The sequence below is a fragment of the Engraulis encrasicolus genome, chromosome 2 (assembly GCF_034702125.1).
Source record: "Engraulis encrasicolus isolate BLACKSEA-1 chromosome 2, IST_EnEncr_1.0, whole genome shotgun sequence".
In the NCBI taxonomy this organism is placed as follows: Eukaryota; Metazoa; Chordata; class Actinopteri; order Clupeiformes; family Engraulidae; genus Engraulis; species Engraulis encrasicolus.
The window spans coordinates 1,026,433-1,047,195 of record NC_085858.1 but is presented as its reverse complement, the minus strand read 5'-3'; the positions used below and the strand labels follow the sequence as shown (position 1 = coordinate 1,047,195).

The 20,763-nt window shown below is 43.2% G+C and overlaps 1 protein-coding gene and 2 long non-coding RNA genes across 4 annotated transcripts; 1 reads left to right on the top strand and 2 right to left on the bottom strand.

The window, feature by feature from the left end:
- Positions 1 to 2,617: 2,617 nt before the first annotated feature.
- gng13b (guanine nucleotide binding protein (G protein), gamma 13b) lies at positions 2,618 to 19,148 on the bottom strand. Its single transcript, XM_063212221.1, has 3 exons — positions 18,521 to 19,148; positions 16,722 to 16,862; positions 2,618 to 4,718 (listed from the first exon to the last, which is right to left on the bottom strand). The coding sequence occupies exons 2-3, from the start codon at positions 16,817 to 16,819 to the stop codon at positions 4,613 to 4,615; spliced, it is 204 nt and encodes a 67-aa protein (XP_063068291.1). The 5' UTR covers positions 16,820 to 16,862; positions 18,521 to 19,148; the 3' UTR covers positions 2,618 to 4,612.
- Positions 6,132 to 7,997, top strand: LOC134459787 (uncharacterized). Of its 2 annotated transcripts, none has more exons than XR_010036881.1 (4): positions 6,132 to 6,540; positions 7,271 to 7,329; positions 7,424 to 7,610; positions 7,930 to 7,997. It is a non-coding gene; the product is annotated as an uncharacterized LOC134459787 (long non-coding RNA). The 2 variants fall into 2 exon arrangements; XR_010036880.1 differs by having other exon boundaries at positions 7,905 to 7,990.
- Positions 8,204 to 10,099, bottom strand: LOC134459780 (uncharacterized). Its single transcript, XR_010036879.1, has 3 exons — positions 9,624 to 10,099; positions 9,235 to 9,312; positions 8,204 to 8,353 (listed from the first exon to the last, which is right to left on the bottom strand). It is a non-coding gene; the product is annotated as an uncharacterized LOC134459780 (long non-coding RNA).
- Positions 19,149 to 20,763: the final 1,615 nt, after the last annotated feature.

The window sequence follows — 20,763 nt, the reverse complement described above, 5'->3', positions numbered from 1 at the left end:
TCGAATGTAGAGCAACTAGATAGAGTCTAGTTAGAATATTAAAAAAAATAATTAGGCACATTACCCCTAACGTCCTTAATGTTGTAATTATAGATGGCAATTCTGACATTAATTGTGAAGGCCAAAAGTGGGCCTATGTGGTTTGTTTAAAACAAAAAATATAAAATTTGTGAGTATATCGTAAACCAATTCACCTGGCAACATCAAGCCTCATCGGCTTTATCACAGCATCAAGCTTTCTGTCCCACAGCAGCCACGCCCCTTGAAATTCTGCCTCTGACGCTAGCTTTGCTAAGATCAGTTCCTACTCAGTTCTCCCACTCCAAGAATGTTTGGATCAAGAGTATTCAGTTTATTCAGATCTTGTTCAGCAGAAAAACTCTCTTTACAAACATAGAGCGTATCACTTTCTTCACTTTTGTTTGTAGCCCTTTGTGAACAAAATCAACCCTTCAACGATCTGTTGTGATCTGATCTGTTTGTTTGAGGAACAAATGCTACCCTATAAAGGAAAAGTGTGATAAAACTGTTCTGTATGTAGGCTATGTAAACATGTTGTAGATGTAGGCCTACTGTGGTAGTGATGATGCCTTTTACAGTATGCACTTCCTTAAGTGGGATTATCTTATGAAGACAATTTTGAGGCTAAACACAAATTCATGAGCCTAACACGTGCATTTATGCATTGTAAAACCAATAGAAAGACATTTTTTATCTGTATGTGTCATTCATTAATCACTGACAGAAATGGTAATGAAAGTATACAGCAAAAGAGGGAGGCAAATCTTGGATATAAAGCTTAGAGGGACATAAGCTTTGACATGCAGGAGGATTTATGATCATTGGGTGAAAGCCAAACCCACCTCATCCATCACTGGGGCAGTATGAATCTCCAAACATCCTCAGCTACTGTAGCCTACACAAGGCTGGACAACACATCGTCAACAGTTGATCCCGTGGGCATATCCAACAGATGAAGCATTAATACGAGTGGACTGTGAAAGTGTACATGGTTTTGATGGTGGTGTTGGGGGATGAGGTGATGATGAACATCACTGTATCTCCCCCGGCATCATCTCCGTACACAAGGCGGGACGACATGACATCAACAGTTGATCCGGTGAGCTTCGCCAACAGATGGAGCATTAGTATATGCGGCGACTGTGAAAAGTATATACGTACATGGTTTCGGTGGTGGTGTTGGTGGTTGAGGGTGTTTGTGGAGGGATGAGGTGGTGGTGTAGGCTACATTATCTCTTGGCATCATCATACGCAAGGTTTGGACAACACGACGTGGACAGTTGATCTCGTGAGCGTCCAGATGGAGCATTAGAATATGAGAGGCCTTTGCAAAACACAGAGGCTGGTGCTTGGGGGGGGGGTTGGTGGTTGTGTTGTATTGTGGGGGATAAGGTTGTGGGGGTAAGAGAGAGTGGATTACCTTGGGTAGATTAGAGTCATCTGCTCCTGTTCTCTGTCTCTGTCTCTCTCTCTTTCAGAAGAGCAATCACGGGCATGTGGTGTGCCTGCCTGCCTGCCTGGCTGCATGGGCACTAGTGATGCTAGCAGTGGCAGCGGTGGTTGGTGGTGGGACGGCTTGAGGGATTACGTGTGTTAATCCCAGAGTGAATGGAATGGCATCCAGCGCACTCAGCCTTTATCCTGCCGTGCATTAGTGCCATTTTTGATGGCAGCCGGCATCTTCAGCTTTGGGGGATTGGGGGAATGGGGGGGTGGGAAGAGACAAGTGGATACAGTTGCGGATGCAGTGGCTACGGATGTGGATGGAGCAGCCTAGCAGTGGTGTAACTTAATGGAGGGATGGGCTGGGCTGCAGCGGGTTGTTGGGGGGATGGGAGGTACAGTACAGGGTTGGTGAAGGGAAACTGGATGGGCACAACATGGCTGTTTTTTAATACACTGGACCAATCTGTTCCTAGCTGTCCAGAAAACAACAAAGGCACGCCCGTTCAACACAAACAATACAAAATGTATCTTGTGTTTCTGTTTGAGAAAGGCAGGCAGGCATGACACAGAAGTCTGTGCTCCAAGCGTTGCTCTCTGTCTCTCTCTCCTTCTCTCTCTCTCTCTCTCTCTTGCTCTTCAATTATTCAGACACAAGTGGAGTTTCTCTGACTGCACTCTGCTGCTGTATCTGGAGAGGGTGGGGGTGGACTAGTATAGTGCAAGATGGAACAGAAGGAGAAAGGTGGGTGGGTGCATGGTGGCGGCGGCGGCTTTCTTAGAACCCCCAGAGCCCATTGCACTTGCGTGTGCTTGCCTCGTGTGTCTGCAACATGATGTAGTCATGGAGACTGTGTCGTTGAGTCTTCCTGTGCTTATTGTGCTTGACACAGACACTAAATCCATTTTCGCTGCAGGAGATGCCTTGTACCAGCTGCCACACGGCCACAGCAGGATGATGCGGAGAAACACACACCAGCAGCGACAATATTATTCTCTTTGAGGCGTGTCAATATTTCATTTGGCCTTTTTGGGGTTTTTTGTGTGGTAGGACTCGGGAAACATTTAATCTCATATGCTAGTAATGTCTGTGTGCACTTTGGTCTGAGCATTAGGGCAAAAAAAATAATCATTGCTTGGCAAGATCTTTGCCAGTATCGTGTGGGATTTATTTCACACATTTCTTCACCTTTTTAAAGATACAAACACACAAATGACATCGAAGTTGTCTAAAAATCCTCTACTTTATTCATTAGGATAAATGTTTTTTTTTGTAAAACATTCAATAAAAAAATCATCATTGCTTATTGCTTCATCATTAAACTAGTAATTGATCTTATGCATAATATATCCCAAAGCACTCCCACGATCAGTACATTGCTAAATAGAGAGACAGCATTCTACTAGATGTTGAATATAAAAATGAAACAAATGAAAAATCAAAAAGCCAACAAAACAAAAGAACCAGAAACAACCAATAAACATCCTTGCCTTTCGTGATTACTGCCTTGGCAGTCTTACAGACTGTGCTGTTAAATATCTGACCCAAAAGCCTCTCTAACTGGTCACAGCATTTAAGCTCCATGCATACACACACAAATCAAAGCTTGGGTGGTGGATGGCAGGCCAACCCTTTGTGATACCCATACATACATTCTTGTTTTTAAGGAGGTTGTGTACAAGGCAGTATTTGATGGTGAACTGGCAAGGTGTTGCATGTTTTTTTTTGTTTTTTTTTAATTCAATGGACGCAGGGTGCAGGCATAAAAATAGCAAGTCCAAAACTACTCCCCAAGCTAACAGCACCTACAGATTCAGTAGTAAATTGTAAAACCCATAAATAAATAAATTACCATAAATAAGTTAATAAATTAAGTAGACACTGGCTGTACATGTTTGAAAGAAGAAGAGGGAAAACCCAAACAAAACAGGTGTGCCTCAGTGAGTGTACTGTGTGTTGTGTTCTCTCTGTCTCGCTACCTCAACTGGACACGTGCGTTAGCTGTGCTGGACTCTAATGAACTGTCCAGGGAAGCGGAGAAAAAAACCGAACAGAAACATCCAAAAAACGTGCAAGGTGTTTAAGCTCTCAGAACGTCCCACTGAAGTACGGCTAAAAGCAAAACTGGGGCCCAGGTGCTGGACACCTTCAGCAGAGGTGCAAAGTTGGGAATTGGGTCGCCTTGGAGATGAGGATGGGGATGTGGATGGGGATGGGGTGCCACACCAGGTAAAACCAGCATGTGGTTAGGCAGGTGCAGACACCTCACCTTTCCAAACGGTACATTACAGATAGGGAGGGTGGAAGTGGGGCATGTGGGTGGGTTTCTAAGGGTTTGGGGGAGAGGGTCAGCTGGAACGAGGCATACGGGCATCTGGCCAGCTGGACTGATTTCAGGCCACCCAGTTGAGAGAGAGAGAGAGAGAGAGAGAGAGAGACAGAGAGAGAGAGAGAGAGAAAGAGAAAGAGAGAGAGAGACCAAGGGGAGGTGTAGCACGACTGACTGGGCTCTCAGTGTTTCTAAATAAAGCCAAGCTGCTTTTTGATGCTGTAGTGCTTTTTCCTCTCCTCATTTTCCTATTTTCCTCCTTTCCCTCTCTCTTCCCCTCCCCCTCCTCCCCTTCCCTTCCCTCTTCTCCTCTCTTCTCCATTCCCCTCTTCTTTTAGGTTGCCAACAGCCCAGCAGACCAGTGTTGGCAGTGAGTATACGCTTGAACGTGTTATCAAAAAAGCGCAAGCAACAGAGACAACACCTAAAAGGAATCAATATGCTAGAGAGTCAAATCCATTTACGGCATATAAAGATATATAGATATTCATGATTGTAACAGTAATGCATGGCAAATATTTTTTTTTTCTTCCTTAAACTCTTGCAAGTGTGACAGTAAGGTGGTAATGCTTCAGTGTAAAAGTAGCAGTGGTCCTCGTCGGGGTGTCTGTTGTACATTCATAGTGAGGGGTAAGGTAAAAGGGGCAGAGTAGAGAGGTGTAATGGGGGTGGGGGATCAGGGTGGTGGGTAGGCTTATAAACAGTGTTGTAATTCCTCTGGCAAGCGTGGGATCGAGGCAGGGGACAAACGGGGTAGGAGAAGGGTGGAAAGGGAGGTGGACGGGGGACAGGGACAGACATGAATCCGCCTGCGTCTTCTAGAGGATCACACACTTGCCCTTCTCCACCCAGGGGTTGTTCTTCATCAGCTCCGGGTTCAGGAAGGGGTCATCTGGCACGCCATCCTCGATCCATTTCACCAGACTAAACAGAGAGCAGAGGGAGACAACAGTTCAAATGGTCATTTCACATACTAGGGATTAGAAAAACTCATTGCAAATCATAATTTTGCGTTTGAAATCTACCATACATCTTCAATCCATCTCACCAGGCTAAACAGGGAGCAGAGTGAGAGAACCGTTCACATGCTTATTTCACATTCTACAGGTTGAAAAAAAACTACTAACAAAAGTAAAGCTGTAAATCATTGTTTTGGGTTTGAATTTTGCCATATGGAGAGCACAGGAAGAGACATATCCACACAGTGTGCCTGCAAAGATTCTCATTCTTCTATGTCATGTTAGTTAGACATTCAATTGTAAGTAACTGGACTTGTCCTTTTGAGTTGGAGTGTGGTCACATACCAAAGCTGGAATTTAAAGTTACTAATTATGCGCCTTAAGGAGCCACTGACAAACACACTGTAACACACAACCAGTCAACAGCAAAATATCATTCTTAAGTGCGCTATCTAAAATTAGAATTCAGTAGCCATACATCTTTGCTCTCGCTGGAGAATGGGCTTCTCATGATCGTGGGTTTCTCGCAGGAGAATCGCTGTCCGCGCGACGAACCGATCATGAAAGTGCTTTACGGGGTCGCTGGACCACTGCACTCGAGAAATCATGAAAGTGCTTTATGGGGTCGCTGGACCACTGCACTCGAGGAACGTAAGTTAAAAGCAAATAGCGAAAATAGCGTATTGGGCAAGGTCGCTGGCCATGGTGCTGAAATTACTAAACATAGCCACGATGTTGGCTATGTTTAAAAAACGATGCTTGGGCTCGGGAGTACAGGGCTCCAACTGAGAGCTCGGACAATACCCGGGCCCACGAATATGCGCAAAGGTGGAATCCTGGATAAAACGATGATGAATGGGGCGGATGGTGGGTACGAGCGAGAAAGCGAGTTTCTGACTTGGAGCGGGTGGGCGGGGAATACATGCGGTGCTGATAATTGAAGGGCCTGCCAACTGTCATTGCACTTATGAATCCGTTGAATGATGGCTGAGCGGAGAATGAGAATCAGGTGGGTAGGTAGGTAGGCATGCCTGTCAGTGGTAGTTCGCTATTTTAGACATTAAGCCCTGTTTGTGTGGCTTCTGGGGTGAATTAGACATGTTCTCATCACAATTTTGACATTTGGTGCTGAAATTTTGGTATTCAATACTGCAGCCCCCCCACCTGTACATCGACTCCAATGGTGCACTCAAGCAATCGATCACAAAATAGCATTAAACTTTCGTTTGAAAAGACATGGAACTCACCGTGTGGTCAGTGGTGAACAGCGATAAATTGACCCAAAAATCGCCACGAAATATGCCTTCAAACCGTTGTTTAGCAGTTGATGGAACTACTTTTTCCCAGACGTTGGATAATAGCAGCTAGACATCCAGCCAGTAGGTGGCGATAATGAGGTATTTTTGTGAGGACTAGAGAGAAGAAGAATATTGCTGTCTTTGAGGAAGCTAGTAGCTACTGCTTCACACACTCGTTTTTGCTGGCAAACACCATCTAATCTTTTCATTTCAACCTCTTTTTTGTTAGCAAGGACAATACAGACAAAAGGACAGAAGCAGCATTTATGTATTTTGTTATGTAATTCGGTAGAATGGGAGTTATTGATCACAGAGCGAATGGAGAACCTGGACGTAATTCTGTTGATGCCTGCCTGTGTGACTGGCGGGGATGTAGGCAAAGAACGTGGATCTATGTAAGGAGGGCTTTGATCAAGAGACCATGTGCCAAAAATCAACTGGAAAAGACGTCCGAGACCGGAGGCGAGGAATTGGATGGTCAGAAACCAGGTCAGTAACTACAAGCCCAAATCTCTGCATGGTATCAGTAGTAGGTCCTAAATGTGTAGCCTTCAACAATACAACATAATTACGCAGCATCACATAAAGTTGTCTCAAAGGGCTTTCAAAATACACACAATGCGGACCATCACTGTTATTATGCCCAAACTTTAGTGCCATCCATCCTAATATTGTAGGCTAGTGATAATGCATTCGCTCTGTGTTGTACAATGATGAAAGACGTACGACTTGTAGACCTGTCATTTCATTTTCGTTGTGCAAGTATCAGCAGCAGTAAAAAAACAGGAAACTAGCACAATGGCCATGACCAATTGAATGCTCTGCAGCCTACTCGAATAGAAGCTTGGGTGGTACGAAATGAAGCATTATTATTTTGTAGCTTTTATGAGGGAGCCATGTTGAGTAAACAAAAGCATTTCTCCCCCTTCACTGAAATCACGTCATGAAATATCACGTGCTCAGCGTACTTATTAATTTGTACGCCTGATGAGGGAGCCAGTATCTGTGGAGTAAACAGATGCATGCCACCCCTCCCCATGACTGAGCAGAGAACTGATTGTCTGGCTGCACCTATGCACTCATATGTTTTGGGAATGTTGCTCCTCCTTCTCTGTGTGAGTTTGTTTTCTAAAGATGTAGGCATAAATGCACACCTAGTGCCTAAGAAGTGTTGTCAATTGATAATTGAATATTTATGATTTATTATACTATATTGCAGGCTGTTGGTGCTGCTGAGGCTGTTGGTTTTCCTGCTTCACTGGTGGAGGAAGTGCAGAGGTAATCACACAAGAAATACATGTCACTGCAATGCACAATTTCTGATAATGTCAAGCAATACCTGTCGTATAAGTAACAATGCACTGTTTTATAGCAAATTGTGCAGCGGTGGACTTCACTACTTGGAGAACATGAATGGAAAGAACACGGGGATCATCTAAGCCTGGATGACTAACTGAAGAGGAATTGGATTCAACCCCAGTCCCAGCGTCTACAGGCAACCATGGAGGATAAATGACTTCTGAAAGTTCTGCAGCAGTTGACTCAGTTCAAACATACCGGTATGTGACATAAAGACATCTCTTAGGAGAAACTGCAACAGCATTATTGATGTGATTTTGGATATGCATTTCCAGAATAATGCAGTTGTCTATTCTGCTGTACAAAGGAAAAGTGTAGTAACCACACACTGTCAAAATTGGGTTTTGACTGAAAATAGTTTTCATTACATCTTATTTATCTTGTGACAAGGCCGTATGGTCCAAAGGTTTCCTCTTTGAGAAATATTGCTGTGTCAAATTTGAAGTAACTACAATATCCAACCTAACACAAGGCTGTGCCGGCTTTTTCCTCAGTTTCAATACTGGCATGTCTTTACAGGGGGCTCTGGAGGAAAAGAAGAGAGGAGAAACACGCATCTGATGACCAACCACATTTTACAGCTCCAGAACATTGCCTCTAAACCTCCTTAAAAGGTCTCTGGAAAGAAGCACCAAAGTAGATTTCCTAAAGACTGAAAGACCACATCTAAATAACAGTCAATGGAGCACATGTCTCGGTGTCATGGCTGTGTAATTATCAGAAAAAAATGGTGTCGTACATATTATTATTTCAATAATGACAGGGAAATTGTTGTAAATAAAATAACATTTATTTCAACACATTGTGATGCATTTTTCTTCTATTATTGTGATGTATATTTTACAAAGAACAGTGGAAAACTTGTTTACAGATAGGATCATCTTTCGCCAGATGGAGAACACCAGATGGAGAACGATGGGTTGGTGGAAACTGGATCATGAATCTGTTCAGGACAATAAATTGAAATGTATTAACTTATTGAACATATGAATATAGCATGGAATACTTGGTAAGGTTTTCTTCATGAACAATATTTTAATTTACTGAAAAATGGTTTTCATCATGAAATGGATTACTGAGACATTGAAAGTATATCAGTTGCCCTAATAGCCTACAACTGATGAAGATTAGTTACTGCGGTAACAGTTTACTTGACATGTTCCTGCATATTACATTTGTAGCACAGCTGTATAAGTTTGCATGGAACATACACGATTGTTGCAAGATCCATTCATACCGAACCTTTCATGAACCTAGCGGACTGAGGACAGCAACTTGTCTTGTTCAGAACCCTCAATGATAATTCAGATTAGGCCTGCTGTAGCACATGCCACTACAAGTGCACTTTGTTGAACTGTGCCAAAAACAAAACTTGTGCCTAAACCTAACCTGTCAGTGAGGAGAGTGAGTGAACAATGCTGTCCACTATAAACATGTAAAGCCTTCTTTTGGCATGCCACTTCTGGATGCCACATGCCACTAAATAATCTCACCCCTACTGGATTTACAACCAGGGACAGAACATTTGAATGAAAAATATTTGCTTGACCATATTCTGTTCCTGGCACTGTAGTAAATTGGTTGCAATCAGGACATGTTCAGGAGGAAAATAGCCGAGTACTGCTTTGCAATTTTTATTTTTTATTTTGACAAGTTGCTGTCCTTTGTTTTCCATGTTTATGAGAGGTTTGATATTGAATCAAGTAGGCCTAGTCATGAATCCTTCATGCAAAGTGTATAGCTGCTATGAATGTGTTATGCAGTGAAACTTCTAGGAAAGTGCAACAGTTACGAGATACAGTATAGTGCAAAGCAAACACATACCTTCTTCGGTTGTAGAAATCTTCCCTTCTCTGGATCTTGTGTAGCCTAGAACGGTCTAGGGAAGGAGGGATAGTGCCTCTGAAAATAACGGGGAAATGCACAAGGCATTAGCAAAGTTTTGTTGGCTAATAAGTACAACCACACAGCTGCGCTAGTAGACTGGGCCTTCATGTTATGAAACTATGTCATGTTATGATTGCGTCCAGCGTCTTTAGAGACTATTATATTAGTGCCTTGAATGTGTGCACTTTCTAACATGAACCTCGGACGGTAGCCTCCAGAGCTGGTGTAGTTGATTTTGCAAGTGCTTTGAGACAATTTTATTAGTAGATGGTAGAACTATAGGTGTTGTTGGCTACACATTGAAATGATTACTAGTAGTTACTGACCTGCTTTCTGACAATCCAATCCCTCGCCTCTGGATCTCGGGCGTCTTTTCCCGTTGATTTTTGGCACTTAGAAGTTCTCTTGATCAAAGCACATAATCCACGTTTTTTGCTTACATCCCGACCAGTTACACAGGCAGGCATCAACAGAAATACGTTCAGGTTCTCCATTCGCGCTGTGATCAATAACTCCTATTCTACCGAATTACATAACAAAATACATAAATGCTGCTTCTGTCCTTTTGTCTGTATTGTCCTTGCTAACAAAAAAGAGGTTGAAATGAAAAGATTAGATGGTGTTTGCCAGCAAAAACGAGTGTGTGAAGCAGTAGCTACTAGCTTTCTCAAAGACAGCAATATTCTTCTTCTCTCTAGTCCTCACAAAAATACCTCATTATCGCCACCTACTGGCTGGATGTCTAGCTGCTATTATTCAACGTCTGGGAAAAAGTAGTTCCATCAAATGCTAAACAATGGTTTGAAGGCATATTTCGTGGCGATTTTTGGGTCAATTTATCGCTGTTCACCACTGACCACACGGTGAGTTCCATGTCTTTTCAAACGAAAGTTTAATGCTATTTTGTGATCGATTGCTTGAGTGCACCATTGGAGTCTATGTACAGGTGGGGGGCTGCAATATTGAATACCAAAATTCTCCGTTCAGCACCAAATGTCAAAATTGTGATGAGTACATGTCTAATTCACCCCAGAAGTCACACAAACAGGGCTTAATGTCTAAAATAGCGAACTACCCCTTTAACGCGCAGAAAATAGACGAATGTCAGACGAGCAGAGAATAGAGTGCAGTTGTTAATTTAGAACTAGGGCTGCACAATTAATGGAAAATAATCGAAAATCGTGATAAAATTGTGAAATCGAAGTCGTGATTTCAATCGTGATTTAATCGTGGCAATAGTGACCTACCTTTGAGGGCATCCTTGTAGCCAGAACATACTGACAGGCTGGTGTTTCTGGCCAGAAATCTGTCCACCTAAGTTTCATGCTATTGCCTTTACAAAATTATTACAATTCATTTTGTTTTGCTCATCCCATATATAATTCATTCTTGGTTATATTTCATCTTTGTTATCATTTTCAAAAAAATCTGCAAAAAATCAATAATCGTGATTAACAATCGTGATTACGATTTTGACCAAAATAATCGGGATTATGATTTTTTCCATAATCGTGCAGCCCTATAGAGCTCTTCAGCGTTGACGTCAACTTGTATGCGGCGTTTGGACTACCGGTTCCATGGCGATTTTTTACATTGCAAAACGCCATAGAGATTCAGGTTTGGCAAAAATATAAGTTGCACGGCAACAACGAACATTAGCGTGTCCCCGCATCCCTTTCTCATTAGTGGAACGGATCGTATCATCATGTTGGTGTATTCACATGTTAAATCATGACGATTATAATTCAATATTGCTAACCCCTTTCTGATCATTAAAACTTCCGAACTACATACTTTCCTTTGGTTGCCATGGGTACAACCTTCCGCACGTACATGCCGTTAGATACAGGCGCCGCTTCTGTAGTCGCCAAAAGCTTCCGGGTTTAGCATATGGACGCAACATCGTATTTATGTCGAAGTTTGACACAAAATGATCAACCATGTCATACCTACAGCCTATTTTTAACACCCTCGACAGTTTGCGGGGGTTCGCTAAGCGCGTGCTTGCACTCGGAGCTTATTTGAAATTTACCCCTATTCATTCCCAATGGAGGCCGGAAGCCGATAGGAACCAGGACGTCCTTAAATGCTAACATGAAAGACTACAATCTACTACATGCTTCCGCTTCCGCTGAAGAACTCTATTTAGAACTATCAAATTTCATTACGCTTCCCCTGCACTTTAATTTTAAACAAAACGTGCATTTCTGAGCCTGAAATCTAACAGTCATGTTTGCATGTCACCAGTACACATAAAAATGACAAATAGCTTATCACCCATCTTCATCTAGTCTTGGCTAGCTCCAGTAGTACTACTACAGAATAGATTTTCTCTGTTCCTCATAGTGTTTCCCTTAAGTACCATTTGAGGGAACACTCCTGTGACTTTGGATTCCTCCTTTCCTATACATTCATAGCCACCAGACACTAAACAGAGGCAAGCCTACATGTGTGTTGTTTGGTGTAAGCCTTGGGTGATATTAAACTCGACTGTTGAGTTTATGTACTTTACATATTAACAGTTGGCTGAACACCAGCCCAAGTTGACAGAAAGTATCAGGTATCTAAAGGAAGTAGGCTATATGTGACTCCTGCTTATTGAGACTCATACTTATTTTCAAAGCCAAACCTATCCATGACTTGTCAGGGCCGATGACACTGTTAACTCCATTCTCACTTGGTGAATTTAATAAATGAAATGAAAATGTAATCTTCTAGGCTACATTACTTTTTAATTGCCTAACCAGCCGATGACAACTCAAGTGGAAACTCGATTCAGAGTTCAGAGAACAAACACAACATGCCAAACATGTTTTAGACTAAATATTTCCTTAGCGTAAATGAACGCTGAGACGCAAGTGTACCACCCCAACCCTGAGGATCTACAGTATCTCCTCAGGCTCATATGCTATAACTTGCTAATGCTCTATGTCTCTAAGTCACCTTGAATTATGAAAGGATATCTTCAAATATGTCTAAGGAACACTGTACTCCCGGAAAGGATATGAAAAATGAGCTGACAATTGCTAAAAGTGCTAAACAATAGTATCAAGTTACAGCTCCACTTTCATTGGATGGTCCAATGACTGCTCAGTAGTAGCATGGCCGTGGCCTAATGGTAAGGGAGTTGTTCTTTCAATCAGGGGGCTTGTAGGTTTGAATCCTCCCTGACCCTCCTCCTACACTTCCATCCATGGTTAAAGTGCCCTTGGGCAAGGCACCTAAATATTAGCCTGATTATTATCGACTTTCAAATCTCTTCGAGACATGGTCTGACCAAGACCATAACAACTAACGTTTCCCAAATGACATGGTTGACCCGCCGCCCTAGGTTTGCTACTGGTTGAAGAATGTCCGAAAAAGTGGGTGGAGTTCCCGTTTTTTCAGGAGATCAGAAACAATATTTACATTGCTCTTGACCTGACTGATGGTGTTGCGTCACTAGGAGGGCGTGGCCTGGCTACCTAAATATTGCTCCAGCAACTGTAACCGATACCCTGTAATATCTGTAAGTCGCTTTGGATAGAAGTGTCAGCTAAGTGAAAGCGTGAAAGCCCACCTAGGAAACTCCAACTCCCATTGTCATTGTGACACAGCACTGCACAGCACACAAGTGCACACTGTGACTGCACACAACGAAATTGCATTTATACCTCAACCGTGCAAAGGGCAGCCCCCAATGGCGCTCCCAAGGGAGTAGTGCAATGGGACGGTACTATGCTCAGAGTATCTCAGTCATGGAGGAAGATGGGAGAGAGCACTGGTTAATTACTCCCCCACCAACCAGGTTGCAAGTTGAACAGGCAACCTTTGGGCTACAAGTCTGATGTCCTAACCACTTACCCATGACTGCCCTAAAGTACCGTAAGTGTAATGTAATGTAATGTACAGTGGTCATTCACTACAGATTGTTGTACAGGCTATTTACTGATGCTAAGACAAGGTCTTAATGTACAGAGTCTGTCTCCTAAAGGTCAGGTTTTTAGGGTCTGTTTTTGATTTAGTTAGCAAGTCAGCAGACAATAAACATCGACATGAAAAAGATATTGAGAAAACCGTCTGTAATATCTCTATGTGTCGACTATCCAAATAAAGACTTAAGTGCTACCCACACTGCTATCTGGAGAATATCACTATAACGGCACCGGGCTATTGGTGGGAGTCTTTCCTTTTGTATGCATACACTTATGTCAAAACACTATGTGTGTTTGTACCCGCGTTTGCACGTGTACCTGTATGTGTGTGGTGTGCACGCTGCGTACGCGTGCACATGTGTGTGTGTGTGTGTGTGTGTGTGTGTGTGTGTGTGTGTGTGTGTGTGTGTGTGTGTGTTTGGGCGCGCGTGCATTTCTGTTATCTGCTGAGTGTGTCTATATGTGCCATGAGTGGCTAGGTAGCCTAGCAGCTGCTTCTATGAACATCAGACTAGTATGGAGCTTCATGTGCATGTCCATACTGTACACAGACAGGCAGGAGGGCCCTTTCATCTACCGTCATGACGACAGTGAATGGTCAGTCTTCTTATGACTCATGTGCTCAGGGCATTGCAGGGGACTGAGGGAAAATATGACGTACAGTCATATGCTCGAGGATGACGGGGATAAGGTGGAAAAAAAAACAGAACAACAGCAGGAGTTCAACATGGAACCTAAACAAACATATGATTATAAATATATAAAACATCTATACACACAAATAAGTAAGAAAATAAGTTTATAATAAATGAATACATAAATAAATGCATGCATACATACATACATACATACATACATACATACATACATACATACATACATACATACATACATACATACATACATACATACATACATAGGGCCTACATACAGTACATAAATACATAAATCAGATGTCAAAGAAGGACATTGTGCAGCAGCGTCCCTACTGAACATGCTTCAGATCTAAATCACAAGTAAGGGCGGGGAAGGGGGGCTGGAATTTCCGGAACAGGACAACACCAATTAGTCCTGCTCTCACATGCCCTCTCCTACAGTATCATGATTCTTCATTAACATGGAGAAATTAGGAAGCTCAGGGGAAGCTGAAACTAATCTTAGCTCACAAAGACAAGAAATTCCCAGCCTCAAAGTCTAGTCTTAGCCTTCCTAACAGGTTTCTAAAAGCTACTTGTGATGACCGAAGTCCCTGAAAGACCCATTTATGTTGTGATGATGCCGTTGAGGGTATGAAAGGCTTAGGAATCACTCCACAAGCAAAAATCCACATAAGCTCGGCACATACCACACCATACTGCCCTGCACTCTCTGCCCTACTGAAATCTAATTTATAGCAGAGAAATTACGCTCATGCATATTTTAGGCCGACTACCCTGGGACAGAGGGGAAATGAGCTGTTCGCATGGCGTGACATGATGGCAGTGTTGTCAGTTGGGTTGATAGTTGAAGTTGAGCAGTGGAGGGGGTGTTGGAGGTGAGAACGTTGGGGCGATTCTGTTGTATGAGGACTGAGGACGGAGTAATGAAGAGTGAATGTCATGAAGAGTGTCACATTCACATCATTTGTGACAAATGATGTGAATGTGTAATTTGTGCAAAAAAAAATCGCCATGTGGATCTCCGACGTGTTCTTATGAATGCTGAAGGGTGTTGGGGGAAGCCCTACTCCAGGTCATGCTAGCCAAAGAGTTTAGTTGTAAGCACTGGACTTGTTTTAGGAGCATGAGAGGCGCTTCGTTCCTCATCCTCATACTAGTGTTCCGTCTTACATCAACTAGAACTGATGAGGTTCCCTTTGATTAGGCCCAAAATGCCTGTCTAGCTCCAAGACGAACTCCACTAGTTTAGAGCTAAATCCTTTTGGTGTCATAATGTACATCCGTTCTGCCTCACAACCAAGTGAATCCTAGCCTGGGAACTCCCATACTGCCTTTAGTTCTACACAATCGTTCAGGTCTGAAAGACTTGTGATTAGGTCTGGTGGTAACCAGGCAAAGTGAATCCCTCTCTTCCTGTGGACAACTCCTTCCTGTCTTCACGGCCACTGTGCGCTCTGTCTGTGACATATACCACCAGGGCCAAGAGCCACTGGGATAATTGCTGTGGAGAGGGACTGAGGCATGGGAGACCTCTTTTCCCCTTTGGCACCGCTGAGATGCAGAAGGCAAAACAACCGCAGATGCCGCTCATCACTCACTGCTAGCTAATTTCACCTCCCAGTGACAGAGCAACCCTTGGTGGCTGCAGCTGGGTGACATTTAAGATACGTACACTATTACATACTGATACACCGCACAAGTGTTTGGGAGTGTAGTTGTGTTTGTGTGTTTGAGAACATCATGGATGTCTGGGGCTTCAGTGTGTGTCTCTTCTGTGAGATGCCTACTTATTGTTTCCCAATTAAGCCATTCTGTGACATGCCCTCTCAGTGTCTGAGAGTTGCTGATGAACAGCTTATAAGTTTTGCCTTTGTTATCACTACAGTGCTAAGATTTGGTCACTCCATTGAGCCACAGGTCTAATCACAGTGGAAGTAAGTGACAGGGCTCAGCCTAACCCATTTGTTGTGAGTTCCTTAAAATGGAGAAAGTACATCGTAGCCTAGTGGGGGCGTGCAAAACAATCATCATGGCAATGCATCGCGATACTTTCACAATATACTACATTGATTCATGACAAGGTATCGCGTTACTTATTTTCCCGATATACTGCATCTATTCATGACAATTGATTACTTAATAATAAAAAAATCTACTTCCCACTGGTTCATTTTGTTCAGTAGAGAGTAGGTCATATTTCTCTTGTGATCAAAGCTCTCTACCAGATGCTAAAATGCTTAAATAAAATGAACTGACTAATAAATACCACACAGAAACTTACAAATAAGCTGCATTTTTACACATTTACTGAAGGAAATATCTCAATGCATTGAAAAGATACATCAATCGCAAAGCATCGGGATAGGATTGCATGGTGGCATGTGTACCGTGATGTGCAGTGGCTCGTGGACACTTAGCCAATACCCATCCCTATAGCCTACAATTATGTCTATGCGATCATAATACAGCCTGCACTACACACACAATAAAGGTGCACTGTGTAATATTTTTAGCAGTTTCTTTCCAGAATTCATGCTGCCAATTCACAAATGTTACCATTTTTGCAAATACTTACCACCACCATCAAATTTCTCGTATTCATTATGTATTCACATTGGCATTGCTGTGGTGAGTTGTGGTGGGCTGTGTGTGTGTGTGTGTGTGTGTGTGTGTGTGCGCGCGCGTGTGTGTGTGTGTGTGTCTGTGTGTGTGCGCGTGCGCGTATGTGTGTTTGTGTTTGTGAGTAAGTGAGAGAGAGAGAGCTACAGAGTGAGAGAGAGAGAGAGAGAGAGAGAGAGAGAGAGAGAGAGAGAGAGAGAGAGAGAGAGAGAGGGTGCGCTTTCTTACTTACTCAGTGACAGTTTTGGAAGACTTCTCTCTCTTGAAGGCCAGCTGGTACTTCAGGCTCTCCACTTCCTTCTTCATCTGGGGAAGGTCCAACTCATCCATGGCAGCTGTTCTACTGGGGGACGGTCACCCGAAGGAAACAAACCTGTGGCACGCACAGAGCGAAACTAAACATTACAAATGGTGGTCTAGAGACTAAACATGCATAACACACACAAGTAAACACACATACGGGTATTTTTTTCCCAATATAAGCTATTTGCATCGCATCCCAATATAATGCAAATGGCCTATTCCTCAGCACTGCTCCCTGATTATATGGCTTCATGGTATAGAACCCAACATTTGACTTGCATGTTTCCTTATCTTTAACATAATCAATTGTCAACGGTGACCTAAACAGAAAGTAAGAGGGGGAAATGGGACCGCTCCATGACACTGTTTGTGGTTTGTCTTACAAGAAACCAGCTACAGTCCTGTTTTACACCAACACAGAAAAAAGGCCTAAGACAGACATCTTGTTCCCTTGGTTCAGATTTCTGATACGTGATTCCTCTAAAACACTGAGAAGACTCTGCTTTTTAAAAGTCGTCTCCCAAATGTAGTAATTACCACAGAATGATGAACTTGTGAAAGCAGCATCTGAAATGGTGCTGATGTGTATTCTGCCTACAGACAAAAACTAACCTTGCCTCCTCTCTGCCTTCGCCTGTATCGGGGTCAGCTACATGGGAGAAGCAGGGCTGATGTGAGGAGTCAGCCAATGGCGGCCCGGACTGACAGGAAAGACAGGACCTTGCCATAAGGCAAATATATCCCACTTCTCTACTGAGTGGTTATGCGCTGCGCTGCGCTCGCAGCGACGGGAACCCTCGATAGCCAGCCGGATATATGTCCTGAATTTTGTTTTCCTAAAATAAACCAATCCCTGAGGCATATGTCCCTCGTCTTTCTCTAGTCAGAAGTTATAATGGAACGGCAATGAATCACGCTTGTGATGACATATTTGTTCTGGCCAATGTTATACTTCAGTGCGAAACAGAGCAGATAAGGCTGTTTCAGGTCTAGGGGCGAACTTCAGAAGTTCATGATGTGGGTCGCCTCTTTGATTTGGGGCACACAACTACATCTGATAAGACTCGAAGCCACTTTGGCCATCAGAATAGGCTAGTGTGTCTCACTGTAGCCAGGACATATTGCCAAGCAGATTATTTCCTATCGGAGAATGCAGTCCCTCCATTTGTTTTTATTTTTCCCCCATTTTTTTTGCCCAGATGCGTTATGTTGAGTGTTGCCATAAATGCTATGGTTATCGTTTAACGCATGCACGCGCGTCGATATCAGGCAACATACATCTGCGATATGCCTTGCAGGCAATCTATTTTAGTCATCGGGCGGTTATTACCACCCCTAAGTGACAGCTCGGGAAAAACGCTTGAAAAGGAGCGAACACGGATCTCATGCGCAAAGAAAATGTGAACATTTCCCATGGCTGAGCATTTAGACAAAAACATCTGTCAATTGAGGCGAACCCAAATAATATCATGCATGCGAGTATTTCGACGGGTGAGACAAGAATTGCGAGGACAACGCAGTCAAATTGAAGTTTTATGTAACATATCACAATATACACAATTATGCCGGATGCGCTTTAAGTAGTATTTCAGCCTATAGAGGGCCTCGTATCTTATCTTTTAACAATAAGTAGGCTAACCGAGCATTCTTCCCGACACATTACATATGCTATCTATTATGATTACTAAACAAAAAGACTATTCCATATGAAATACATTCCCTGCTTACCTTACTGATGTTATAGCGCGTTTGGCGCAAGGAAACGGCTCGCCGCTGTTTTTGGGAATGGACTAGTCCGGATGATTTATCGAAATGTCTACAAAAATCTCCAGGAGTTCACCGACAGAGTCACTGTCGTTGCTGCTTAGCCTCCGATTGTTCCTAAAAAAAATCGGGTAAAATCCACCACTTCAAGTCCGCAGGAGATCTGCAGTTTTTGTGGATAACCAAATTTGGCGATGAAAAAAAAACAGTTTCCCTCAGTTGTTATATGGAGAAGTCCACGTCCGCTAAAAGCTGCAGTAGCCTACCGGTAAGTGATGCTGCTGTGTGGAAGTTGTGTCTAGGGCAGTGATAAGAGCCAAGGCTGCGCGCTGCTCAGTCTCTGCTCCTATTGAACGTGAGTGCATGCGTGTGCGCGAATTAAAATCGAGTGCAAACACCCTATAGGTGAGCAGGACAGACCAGCCAGTGGTAGGGTTTTCAAAGAAGAATGGTCGATTAAATGGACGATTTATTACAAAATGTTCCCCCTGATTTCCATTTTAGAGCATAAATTTGGTTTGGTTCAGAACAACCTAAAGCTTTTGGGGAATTCAGTTCAATAGCCTAATAATAGTAATAAAAAACAGCCAACCTTCACTCAAATACTTCTGTGATATTTATCAGGCCCATACTCTGACAACATCATCAACTGAAGTGTACCACGTTTAGCTAATTAAAACACAATACATTAGTAAAGGCACCTAAACAACTACTTTTACAACAATACTTTTACAGCAATAGTTTGTCAGCCCACACATAAGCTACTGTATAAATGTGTGTGTGTGTGTGTGTGTGTGTGTGTGTGTGTGTGTGTGTGTGTGTGTGTGTGTGTGTGTGTGTGTGTGTGTGTGTGTGTGTGTGTGTGTGCGCGCGCGTGTGCGTGTGCGTGCACGCATTGGCCCTAGAGGAGGATAATTTCCCCTCTGAGTCAGTGACGTGTTTTGTGCGTCCCCTGGTTTTAGCTCTGTGTGCAGTGTACGCCCCTGCCATCTCCTGACAGCAGATCATATCTGTCACTCGTTCATCTCACTCAGGAGCGGGCCCCACTCATGTCACTCGCATCGGCGGTCACACCTAGCAGAGGCCATTAAGAGGTGTGACATGAGACAATGGGCCCTCTACTCGCTCCTCCACCACTGGCCTCTCATCATGCCTCTCTCTCTCTCTCTCTCTCTCTCTCTCTCTCTCTCTCTCTCTCTCTCTCTCTCTCTCTCTCTCTCTCTTTCTCTCTTTTGGGCAACTGTGTTGTTTTTTGTCTAATGTGCCTCAAGCGTGCAAATGAAATTACTTAACTTGACTGTTTTATGTGGCCTATGTGTGTGTGTGTGTGTGTGTGTGTGTGTGTGTATATATGTGTGTGTGTGTATGTGTGTGTGCTATGTGTGTGTGTGTTTGTGTGTGTGTGTGTGTGTGTGTGTGTGTGTGTGTGTGTGTGTGTGTGTGTGTGTGTGTGTGTGTGCACGCGCACGTGTGTGTGTGTGTGTGTGTGTGTGTGTGTGTGTGTGTGTGTGTGTGTGTGTGTGTGTGTGTGTGTGTGTGTGTGTGTGTGTGTGTGTGTGTGTGTGTGTGTAAACAGTTTACGTCAATGCTGCTAAGTGGTTCATCACTTAAAGTCATCTACCAAAACTAAAGTGGATCCATGATCAGATTAAAGGCATACAAATACATTCAGCCTGGCAGGTCAATCTCAAAGGATTAGCCATCCTGTCCGAACTCATACTGACCTCACATTAATAATTTTATAGCAAATGATTTTTAATCTGCAATCTCCAATATTATCACACATACCTGCTTGCCCAGTGTGATTGATGTCAGGGATTTATCAGGACATATGTCCCGCATGGAAGAGTGATTAATACAGAATTGGTTACAAACTTGGGAGTTGTCAGATGTGTTTTGAAATATTTGCCTTAACCGAAAAGTTAATTCAGAAGAGTCAGAAGTACTAGCAAAATTGGGTTTCAAATAGCCATACCAACCATTAAAGGGCCCCTGTAATACATAATCAGGCTACTTAAAACGTTTTCATGATCTTGTAACAGGCAGAAGAGCCAACTTCATTAAGACTTGGACTGGCGTGTTGTCACTTTGTACACAATACTACTACTACTAATGATTGACGACGAGCTGTCATGCTCCAACTACATCAACTCCGTCACCCGGACCTGTCGATTCCAGATGTCCAACGCGCGGAAAATCAGACCTGT

Coding starts and splice junctions, on each gene's coding strand:
- gng13b (XM_063212221.1), bottom strand. CDS start 16,819: ATGGATGAGTTGGACCTTCCCCAGATGAAGAAGGAAGTGGAGAGCCTG. Junction 4,719..16,721: donor TCTTCCAAAACTGTCACTGA/GTAAGTAAGAAA, acceptor CTCTCTGTTTAG/TCTGGTGAAATGGATCGAGG.